Raw genomic sequence first — 12,562 nt, 5'->3', positions numbered from 1 at the left:
TATATTATATATTAAATTATTTTTTTTAAACATCCCCCAATGTGTGTGTCAGTGGTGGCTGGTGAGTTCAGAAATTGGAGAGGACGGGAGAGACACACAGCTTTACTCCCAAGACACAATACAAGTCAAGAACGTATCACCAGATCAATCAGAGGTTATACAGCAGGCACATACCCAATAGCATTGATTAGGCAATCATTAGGCAGACTACAGTACAGCAGCTGTATGCGTGTGTTTATCTTTGTGTGTTTGCTATCTGAAACATGAATGAATGAAAACTTTTTTTTTCCTATCCACTTTTTCTCCTTATTTTTCAATTTTTTTCTCCCATCCCAATTTCGCCTCGCCAATTCTCCCTTCAATTCTCCCCTCCCCTGTCTCGAATGTTGCTAGACCACGCCTCCCACTGGTCGGCTGCAGTGAGGACCAAGCCTTGCATCACGTGTCCCCTCCGGTACACGAGGAGGCAGCCGTCGCATCTTTTCACCTGAACAGCGTGATCTCTCAGTGGCGAGGAGTAACGCGTGGGAGGCTCACGATGCCCCCGTTGCTTCCTGATTCTGCTGTACAGGCGCACCAACCGACCTGTAGGAGTCGCTGTCCACAACGTCTAATCCCCACCCACCGGCTTTCCCACCCTCTAATACTGCCAATTGTGTTAGTATGAACGACCGGCCAAGCCGGTAGCAACGCCGAGAGCTGGGCTTGGATCTATGGGTAACAGTACTGTATATTTGCATGTCGTATATGTCACAAATGTAACAGTACTATACCTGTATGTCATGTATGTCCCTATGCCATAAATGTCACTATGAATTGAAAATGGGGGACCCTGGTGTAAACAAGACAAACGTCTTTTTTTGGGCTGCATCCCCTTAACAATTGTATGTATTGAGCTGTACTGTACTGTACCCATTCTGCAATCTGTTAATAAACTTTTCAATCAATCAATCAAACACTTTCAGGGCTGATATGGGAAAGCATATGTCACAATATTAAAATGAGCAGATTGACAGTAAATATGCTAATTGACTCAATCATATAAGCCGATGTTGATGTTGCAAGTCCAGAACTCTTACCATAAACACAACGTGAAGAGGCCCCCGGCACAGGCCACAGGTCAAGAGGTCAAAGCACTAGACATGGAGTCAAAAATACACAGTGGGACAGTTCTAATAACATCCTTTATTTAAACGACCCTGTCAGTGAGCGAAAAGGTGTTTGCATCTTCAATGAGATGTGGTGTTGGAGGAGGCAGCTTCCGCTCTACACAGTAAAGAGCTGTACATTCCTAGAAAGGCTTTAGCCTATATAGAAATGCAACGACTGGGTGTCGCTTTCAGCGGAAGTGACTGTTGTTGCCGTCAGCTGCTTCTGGAACTGGATATTCACCGCAACCCTTATGGACTCTCACTGCCGAGTGAAAGGGAAGGAATTCATTTTTCATTCATATGTTATAAATGTAATAATCTCTTGAAGTTCAAGAGGCTGTAACTATCTTTAACTGAGGGAATGATATGTAACTAATTATACCAGTGTAGTCTGGGATGTTTCTTTGGGGTTATATTACAATGTGGTTTGGGAACAATTAGAATACAAATGCACACTATTGGTGTTGAAGTCACTTCTTGTTGATGAGCATTCTCCCCAGCAGGGCCTGAGGAAGAGGAAGACAAATGGAAGAAGGTCTTACAGAAGTCTGTGAGCAGGAAACAGAGCTACTACGCCCACTGCTAGATACATGAAACCTGGTTTTCCTCAAGGCCAATGAAAGCAGGGTCAATTCAGAATAAGCATAATCCAATACTCAATAATCATTGGTATCTGTTTATCTTTAAGGCCATTGTCGGAGAATTACCACCTCATGTGCAGCTATGTCCTAATAGGGGACATTTTGCATCGTCATCCTTCAGCTAATGAGTTGGAATTAGGGGTGTAACGATGCATCGATTCTAATGTGTTCGATTCGATGCATCGATTTGAATATGTTAGAATCGATTATAATCTAAATTAAAAAATTAAAAAATTGTGTGTATTGTATTTTATTGACCTATAGTCCATTCATGCTGAGTGAATCAGTTCCCCCAGCCACATTTGTGTATTCAAATTTTTTGGGGGAATTAACTGATAGAAAATGTATCGAAAATTCATCTAAACTTAATCTAATCGAATCGTGGTCAAATGAAGAGATTTCATGATGCATTGAATCGTTGCCTGAAGAATCGTAATCGAATCGAATCGTTGTGAGGTCGAAACGTTACACCCCTAGTTGGAATCCTTATTTTATGTGAGCGATTTGGCATTCATTTTCCAGAAACGACTATTGTGTGATACTCAGGAGTATTAGGAGTCAAATGTTTCTCATGTCTGTTGATATATGGTGTAAAAAAAAAATTACAAACTTACTGTCTCATAATAGTTACAGTACAGAACCTTATGTATAGTATAATTTAAACAGAAGACAAAGATCCCTATGTGCACAGATGCGATCAGCCCTAGAGCGGCAGGTGTAATGCCACTTCAGAGGAGGACAGACTTTGTTTGGTGTCTAGGTGAAATTGAGAATGAGGTTCAACTTTTGTTTTACTGTCCTGTCTACGAGGATGTAAGGGAAGTACACTGGTCTACACTACACCACTCAGGTACCCATGTACATGTCGAAATACTTCCCAAAGGTCAGTGAATACCACGATCACAACACCAGAGGGAGCTCCACAAATCATGTGCAACCCAGATTCGGCACAAACAAGGGACTAAACACGTTTCGCAATTATGGTACATCAATGTGGAACGCCCTACCCACAGCCATAAAAAAAAAAATTAATCCCTACCCACCTTCAAAACCGCTCTCAAAGAGCACCTACGGGAGGCATGCATTTCGAAACTGGCCCCTACAAATGTGGTCTCCACACACACCTCACAGCACCTCCAGAATGCATTAAAAAAAAACGGTGTGGTGTGTTTGCTAGAGTCTAGACTAGAGAGTAGTGTCAACATTTATTATACCTCGCATCCGCTTGCTGTCGACCGAGTAACCAGAGCTAGCAGGAATGGACCAATAGCTAAATACCTGTTTAGAGTTGTCTAGATACTTTGAGGAATGAACACTCCCAAGCACTGAAATCAAACCCTGTGTACATTTTTGCATTTTAAAAAGTTTGCAATCTGTACCTCATTGTTTGCATTATTAATTGCATTATGCATATTAGTTTGTATATTGTATATTTGAGTGTTTGGTCTTTATTCTTTTTACATTTGTTTTACTGTATGAAGCACATTATCAGGGGGCTCATACAGAACCAAGCATTTCACCGTACTGTACATGTAGTACCATGTGACAAATAAAAGAAAACATGAAAACTTGAACTACTACTTTTACTTTTATAAAGCGCCATATAAATACATACAGCCGTTTACTTGTAAGACTTTTAAGAACATCCCAAAAGTAAATGCCGTTTAACTCTTTTTGTCAAGTATCATCTTGAAGGGAGGAACTTTAAGTGCTATTCCGTCACGGTTCTCCTCACCTTCATCTGCGTGACGGTGTTCTTCAGGTTGTCCACCTCTTCCTGACGCCTCCTCTCCTCTGCCCCTCTCCTCTCAGTCTCCCTCTTCTCTATCGTGTCACACTTCTCCTTCTGCCCGTGCACCTGCCTCTCCAGCGCCCGCTTCTCGTCCTCCAGATCACTGATCTAAACATGGAGGATTAATAATAAACACACGTCTTATAATAAAAATACGTCTTTGATTAATAATAAACATACGTCTTTTAGCCTAACCCAACAAGTATTTATATATAGACTAGTGTCTAACCCAACAAGTATTTATATAGACTAGTATTAATGACAGGTAATCCTTCTCATCTGTACTGGGTCTTAATGTCTAACTACAGGGTGTGTTGCTGTGTTTCTCATACTGATGTATGTGCACATGAATGAATGATTATAATGTGTAATATGTTATGTGTTATTATATGTCAGTAGGTCACATTACCCTCTTCTCCATGTCAGACTTGCCCGGCTCCGACTGCAGGGCCTTCCTCACGCCGAAGCCCAGGCTGCTCTCGCACAGCGTCTTGTAGGTAGCGATGGTCATGCGGATCTCATCCCTCAGCTTGTGCAGCAGCAAGCCCCTCTCAGCACAGTTGATGGTGACTTGTCTCATCAGCTCATCTGAAGTGAGGAACGTGGAGAAGAGAATGAGCTCCTACTTGATTGAATGGCCCTATCTTAAACCCCAAGCAACGGTTGCGATGGGAGGATCAAGCAAAGAGGGCAGGTTTGAGATAGGTCAATTGATGGGTTACCGCGTGTGCTTTCCTTAGAATATAATAACCTGGGCACCCAAGTGGCGACCCGTGTAACGAGCTGCGTCGCGAAGCGGCCGACCCGGGTTCGATTCCCGGACCCGCCGTCCTTTGCCGAATGTCTTCCCCCCGCTCTGTCTCCCGTTCTTCCTCTGTCTCTCTCTCTGCCGGACTGTCCGGTAGTACAAACAAATAAAAAAATCTACCAAAAACATAAAAAAAATATATATATATATAATAACCTGGCAACCCACCAGAATAAAAGCATATAGTTATAGTTAAGAGAGAAAGAGAGAATTTGGGATGGGACAGTTACCGGTATTAGCCGACATCAGACCATAAATCAAGATCATTTTTGAGTACATGATAATGGTACTGTGAAGTTTGATTAGATTAGATTAGATTAAAATGTATTGTCATTATACAGCACAAGTACAGTACAATGAAAATAAGTTTGGCATCCAACCAGAGTGCCAATGTAACAGTAAAGTATAGCCTACAAAAGTAACATACAATGTACAGGTGATTAAACTGGGTATAAAATATATACAGTAAATTAGTACTACTGAGTAATAGTACTAATAAGATGTATGTACAGGGTTGTAGTATTAATATGTACAGTGATGCAGGTATAAAGACACTATGGTAGTAAGTCATACTGGCCAGCAGCGTAACTAGTAAAGAGTAGGTAAGGTATATGTACAGATATAGATATAGTATCTACAGATGTGCAAAAAGGATTATATGCAAGTATGTACAGAAATATGGGGATATATACACAGTATATTTATATATATATATATATATATATATATATATATATATATATATATATATATATATATATTTCACCTTTCAAAAACGTGTTGTTTTCTGGCAGAATGCTATTTTTTAAGGATACCCAATACAATACACTGCTTTTGGCGATTGGAAAATATCTCGCAGACAGACTGAATAGGTGCAGATAGGAGGTTTCTCATCATCCAAAGTAAAATCAGAAAATCTGAATTGTGCAGGTTTTGCGTTTCAGCCATCGATATGCCCTTTTCTGTACTGTATGTATGTGTATATACATACTAATTTCCATAATAAATCAAAGACCAAAATGTAACTCATTATTCATGAGCGCAATTTTTAACTTTTTTTAAACATAAATTTGTTGCTTACCATAGTTATATTTCTGGGTATTTTATTCCAATAAGCAACTGCTCTATACATTACCGTCTTTTTCAGAGCATTTGCTTACCGAAGCACTGGGAGTAGATCTCCCTGCGGACGGGGCAGAGGCCCGCCTCCCTGGCCTGCCTCTCCTGCAGCTTGAGGGCCAGCTGCTCCGTCAGGTGCACCACCTCCAGGCGGGTGCAGGGGCTGCTGGAGGCGTGCTGCACCCACACCTGGTTGTCCTCCGTCCATTCCCTGCAAGACAGACAGACAGACAGACAGACAGACAGACAGACAGACAGACAGACAGACAGACAGACAGACAGACAGACAGACAGACAGGCAGACAGACAGACAGACAGACAGACAGACAGACAGACAGACAGCCAGACAGACAGACAGACAGACAGACAGACAGACAGACAGACAGACAGACAGACAGACAGACAGACAGACAGACAGACAGACAGACAGACAGACAGACAGACAGACAGACAGACAGACAGACAGACAGACAGACAGGCAGGCAGGCAGGCAGACAGACAGACAGACAGACAGACAGACAGACAGACGGACAGACAGCCGGACAGCCGGACAGACAGACAGACAGACATTATATTGCCATGCCATGGTAGAAATGTATATGTATCACCATGATACCTTCTTAAGTAATACCATGATGGTAACATTTAAATCATGATACTGATGGTAATATCACCATAAAACCTTAAGTAATACCATGATGGTAACATTTAAATCATGATACTGATGGTAATATCACCATGATACTTTTGGGTAGTTTGGTGCAGGTCTATTTGGAGTATTGTGTGTCAAAATAGTACCAAATATAGGCTAGAGAGACGTAGCCTAACCAAAGATCATACCTAGGAGGAAAGATGGTATTGAGGATTTCCTCTGTTTGGCGCTTGGTGGCATCAGCTGAGCGGGACTTTGGCTTGGGAGGTGAAGGCACGGGGCCGGTCAGAGCAGGCTGCTGGAGACTCACTCTCAGAGGACGCGCCTGTAATTAGTGAACATTACTGCAGGATTTCTTTCTGACCTAAGTTAAATGTGACACAACTAATAATAATAGATTTATTTCATATAGCACACTTTAAACTCGGTGAGCTCTCAAGGTGCTTCACAGCAGAAGGAAAACAAAATTAAAAATAGAATAAAAAGGTTTAAAACAAGAGAAACCTTCAAATGAATCAAAATAAAAAGATAAGAATTAAAGGCTAATCGATTATAAAACATAGTATATATAGTTTTTATAATCGGTTTGTTAGATGGATATCTCTCTCTCTCTCTATATATATATATATACATTTATTATTATTTTATTGTTTTCCTTTTCACACTTGATGTTATAGCATACATTTACGTTTGCGTTTTTTTTTTACAATTTGTCCATTTGCAAGCATTGTAGTACTGTACAAGATGGGCAATAACAAATACTTGTCCTGGATGAGTGCAAGTAAGGTTGTTGCCAACTCTTCCTAAACCAACGCCATGGCGTGAGCAGCCACTGGCTTGACAACCCTACCTTTGGTGATTTCTTGTCTGTTGTATTTATGTTCACCAAGACTGAGTTTTCATATTTCAGCAACGAATCATCACAACGAATCATTGTACTGACTGACTTTGAAAACAATAAACGTAGCTAAATACTAAAAGCAATTCGGTGTCTTTGTTAATTAATAAATATGAAGTTACAGAAAGTCTAACGAAGTCTAGTTGAACAGTTACAGTTTACGTTGTCACGGCAACGTTCCGGTGTTCCTCTTTAACTTCTCCGACCTGAAACAACGCCGGTTCAAAAGATTGTACTATACTATTTTTAATCGTTATTTGCCTCGTGAATAATTCGGGGTGATACACATCATTCATTTTTGTTTGAATTAACATGTGTAATATTAAACAAAAGATAATATACACATGGTCAATGGCGGCACTGAGATGACATTATTAGACCACGGGGATACGAATGTAAAATGATGTAAACAAGACGAAAGTCTTTCTCTGGTCTGCAGCATTAGCAACGTTTGGATGATTAGAGAACTCATAGGAAGTGCAACGTTGTCATCCATTACCAGGTCAGCTCTCAGGAAAAGTAAGTTATAACTCTGAACATGTAATATGTTTTTGTAACGTTTAGACTAGTATCTCAGGTAGAGATGGAGAGGGACAGGAGCTTGCACCCTGCAAACAACCTACCGGCGCGCGTCGGAAACACACACACACACACACACACGCACGCACACGCACACACACGTCATAGTAACGGGCGGGTGTTATTACTTCAATATTGATTGATTGATTGATTGAAAACTTTATTAACAGATTGCAGAATGGGTACAATATAGACCAGAGAAAGACTTTCGTCTTGTTTACATCAGGGTCCCCCATGACACACACGACATACAGATAGACAGTAGGCCTACTGCTACATTTATGACATACCAGATTTGCAATACAGTACTGTTTGTGATACAAAAATAGTCCAGAAAAGAGAGTATACATTTGACGTAGAAACTGTACATTGGAGGAGGTTGGGTAGGTGGGGTGGGGTTGGGTGGGGAGGGGGGGGGGACTGTACATTGGAGGTGGTTGGGTGGGTGCCGGGGTGGGGGGTTGGGTTGGGTAGGGGGTGGGTGGGGGACACTGTACACTGTACATTGGAATATTGACAAAGCCATACTTGGTAATTTACTGTACATTGGAGGGGGTTGGGTTAGGACATTTGCAGGGGCCAGTTTCGAATTGCAGTCTCCCGTAGATGTTCTTTGAGAGTGTTTTTGAAAGTGGGTAGTGATTCACATTCCTTTACAGCTTTGGGTAGGGCGTTCCACATTGATGTGGCATAATTGCGAAACGTGTTTAGTCCCTTGTTTGAGCCGAATCTGGGTTTAACATGATTTGTGGAGCTCCCTCTGGTGTTGTGATCGTGGTATTCACTGACCTTTGGGAAGTATCTTGACATGTACATGGGTACCTTGGTCGTAGTGTATCTTGTAGACCAGGCCCATTGCAAGTTGCTGTACTCTGTCGTCTACTCTAAGCCATCCTAGGTTGTCAAAGTGGGCAGGGGTGAGGTGGGTTCTAGGAGTCAGGTCAAGCAGTAGTCTGACCAGTTTGTTTTGAGATGTTTGTAATTTTGTTTTTAGTGCCTTTGAGGTGCTTTGGTACCATGAGGTGCAAGCATAGTCGTAGTACCCTTGAATGAGTGCTCCTGCCAGAGTCTTCAGGGTATTCTTGTTTACCAGAGAGGAGATCCGGTACAAGAATCTAGTTCGTTGGTTGACTTTTTTTATTACATTGGATGCCATTTTGTCACAGGAAAGATTAGCCTCTAGGATGGAACCCAGGTATGTAATTTCATCTTTCCTTGTGACAATATTGTCACCCACTGTAACTGAGAAGCCGTCGGTCTTGCTGAGTTTGTTATTTGAACTGAAGAGAATGGACTCTGTTTTGCCCATGTGTAATGATAGTTTGTTATCGGTGAGCCATATGCAGATTTTGCCTAGTTCTGAGCTGAGGGTTTTTTCAACCTGTAACTTGTTCTTGTCAGAGACCAGCAGGGCTGAGTCGTCCGCGAACAGGAACAAGTTGCAGATAATAAAGTAGCTATATTGAGTCAATAGATAAAAAGCAGTAACTCAGTTACTCAACCTACTCATGTACAGTAGGCATCCACACTACACAGCATTTAGACATAAATAAACTTCATGGCTCATCTCCTACTCTGGGTATTCAGTAGGTGGTGTCAAAGAGGCAACTACCCATGTGACCTGAGGATACTAGTAAAACGTTTTGAAATATTAAATTGCAAATGGAATCAATTGTTTTTTTCTGGTAAATTAATCGATAAAATAATCAACAGATGAATCGATAACAAAATAATTGTTAGTGACAGCCCTAGTTGGAAGAATACTAGTGATTATTTATGATGAATGACTGTAATTTACAGTGTGCTCTATGTGGCGAGTAATCGTGCGATTGTGTCTGTTAACCACCAGGTGGCGCAACCTCCAGTGAGCGCAGTGCGTCTGGTCTACTGGAATGGGAGACCATCAACGACGCCATGGAGGCCCTGGCCTTGATCAACCACTACCAGATGAAGAACTCGAGTATGTGAAGACATGCATGCATAAATACATACAGTACATACAGTATCTTACACCCCTTTTCAACAATGGCCAAAACGCACAAACCTACAAACACAAACTTGGTTAATCTCAATGATCTTATTTTATCTCAATAGTATAATATTATAGTACAATATTATCAATAGTATAATAGTATGTATAATAATAACCTTTGTACTGTCTTTTACTATTAAGTGCCTTACCACTATGTACTGTTACTATCCTTATACTACTACCTATCATGCTAATATGCCTATACTACTATCTAGTACTATGTTAGATTGAGCCGTACTGTATTGTACCCATTCTGCAATCTGTTAAATAAAGTTTTCATTCATTCACTCATTACTATCCTTATACACTACTTTGACTACTACATATCATGCTAATATGTCTATACTACTATCTACTATGTACTATGTTACTATCCTTACACTACTACCTATCATGCTAATATGTCTATACTACTATCTTATATGTTACTATCCTTATACTATTACCTATCATGCTAATATGCCTATACTACTAGTATCTACTATGTATGAGTGTAGCACTCAAGTTCCACACTATTTTATGTACAATGTTACCAGAGTTGTACCCGTCCTGCTGTCTTGTTGTTCACAATTAGTAAATCAGCTAAATGACTAAATGTAAATGTAATGAAACCATAACACTGACCTTGAGACAGCCCTCAGTCCCACCATACCTCACTGTCTCTTGTCTAAAGTTCCTGTTCAACATAGTGATGTCATATTAAAGACCTGCTTCAGAACCACCGGCAGAGTCTAAAAAGGGTTTCATCTTGACTGATAATGTGTCTGCCACCTGGGGAAAGCTTTCTTACATTTGAATGTCAACACACTTATTTCTAAAGGGCAGCTCATTTTGTCTGAGTGTAAAAGTTTACGAAATTACCATAATGATGTTTCTTCATAAGTTTTGTTTCTTAAAGGTGCACTGTATAGTTTTGAGAGCGATAACGGTTTGCATTTGGAGAGCCTGCTACTATAATTCAATTAATAAATAAATAAATTAATTAGAGTCTATCTCGCTTTATAATAAATTCTAAGAAAATTATTTTTGAAGCACTATAAATGAGACAGAAGCCTAGCAGATGCTTCTTTGAATAGTAAATATATTTGTAAACAATATTTATGGCGCTGCAATTGTAAACAACAACAGTAAAATGGTAACCTTTAATTTTGTGCATATATTGTGTAATGTACATATATTTTCACATGTACCCGTTTTGACCCCTGCCTGTCTGACTATCCTGTCCCACACACGCCCCTGGACTGTACGAGAATCTCCCCTGTGTAAATCGACCTCTGCCTGGAGACCGGTCTATACTATCTTATTAAATATACCCACACCAGGGTTTAACAAGACCTGTCTGCCCTTTCTCATTGTATTGGGTTCAATACGCCTAGTCGTGACACTATCCTTACTACTACCTATCATGCTAATATGTATATACTACTATCTACTATGTCACTATCCTTATAATACTACCTATCATGCTAATATGTCTATACTACTATGTACTATGTTACTATCCTTATACTACTACCTATCATGCTAATATGTCTATACTACTATCATAGATAGTACTATGACTAAATTTTTTTGGATTCTTTCATATCTAACTTTCCCATTTTGGGCCTTAAACTCATCTCTTAATTGACCCCGCCCTCTTTTCTTGCTCTTCCAATCACGACTGTTCGAAAACAAAGTCACATCAAAACGGCGAGCCGACAGGGTTATTTATAGGCAAATTATTTAATGGTTAACTGTAAACAAAATGATACAGTTGTAGGACAGTACACAGTCAGCATCGCAGAACAAAAACAGTAACGGTACTCAGTAACACAGTCAAGAGGAACAATACGCACAACACATACCGTTTCCACCAGAGATAGAATAGAATTACGTACAGTATTCTATTTATTATGTATAGTATTCTATTCATCATTCTTATATATGGTGTTACTTAGATGGTCTTTTTTATATTTATTTTAAACCCAGTTTGTTTCTGCTTTTGGCAAACATCCCTTTGTCAAAGTCCCATCTCCTAAGTCGTGTTACGTAGCTACTTTAGGACATTAGAAGAGCATTAAAGGACCAAGACGGAGACAGTCATGCCGGTCAGGACAGAGACAGTCTGCCAGTCAGGACAGAGACAGTCTGCCAGTCAGGACAGAGACAGTCTGCCAGTCAGGACAGAGACAGTCTGCCAGTCAGGACAGAGACAGTCTGCCAGTCAGGACAGAGACAGTCTGCCAGTCAGGACAGAGACAGTCTGCCGGTCAGGACAGAGACAGTCTGCCGGTCAGGACAGAGACAGTCTGCCAGTCAGTCTGCCAGTCAGGACAGAGACAGTCTGCCAGTCAGGACAGAGACAGTCTGCCAGTCAGGACAGAGACAGTCTGCCAGTCAGGACAGAGACAGTCTGCCAGTCAGGACAGGTGTCTGTGCCTTGAGACTCAAAACTGGAGGTTGGGAATTTCCTGAGTTATAACCGGAGAAAAGAAAAACCAATAAGAAGAATTGACCTATATCAAGCTTAGTCGCGATTGGAGGGTCAAGAAAAGAGGACGGGGCTCGGGGGGAAAGAGGGCGGGGCTTGAGATAGGTCGATTCGAGGAAATATCACATTCACACGAGGAAGCGTATTCACAAGACGTGGGACAATCAGACATATCAGGGTTAAACGGTACGGGATACGTGGAAAGAAAGTTCATGGAAAAGATGAAAAAATAAAATACAGCATGGATGTCGTTCTCGCTGTTTGAAGTATTACAGCAACAGCATGCCCCAATATGGAAACTACAGCCGTACGACGCAGGCTGGGCACGGAGAAAGACACCTCTTACAGTCTTGATAAGAAGGTAAAGAACATTATTACATTTCCATTCATATTACAACAATAAAGGAAGGTAAGAAC

At 40.8% G+C, this 12,562-nt stretch overlaps 1 protein-coding gene across 1 annotated transcript; it reads right to left on the bottom strand.

Annotated features, from left to right (window-relative positions):
* Window positions 1-1,541: 1,541 nt before the first annotated feature.
* On the bottom strand, window positions 1,542-7,097 carry LOC311240099 (axonemal dynein light intermediate polypeptide 1-like; the record flags this gene model as incomplete). The annotated part of the gene is made up of 6 exons (XM_084328625.1): window positions 1,542-1,657; window positions 3,528-3,692; window positions 3,994-4,172; window positions 5,553-5,722; window positions 6,352-6,488; window positions 7,014-7,097. The coding sequence occupies 6 exons, from the start codon at window positions 7,095-7,097 to the stop codon at window positions 1,622-1,624; spliced, it is 771 nt and encodes a 256-aa protein (XP_084184751.1). The 3' UTR covers window positions 1,542-1,621.
* Window positions 7,098-12,562: the final 5,465 nt, after the last annotated feature.

The sequence above is a fragment of the Notolepis coatsorum genome (genome assembly GCF_963971535.1).
Source record: "Notolepis coatsorum genome assembly, chromosome: 14".
Classification (NCBI taxonomy): Eukaryota; Metazoa; Chordata; class Actinopteri; order Aulopiformes; family Paralepididae; genus Notolepis; species Notolepis coatsorum.
Note: the sequence above shows the minus strand (reverse complement) of the source record. Positions and strands in the feature narration are given on the sequence as shown.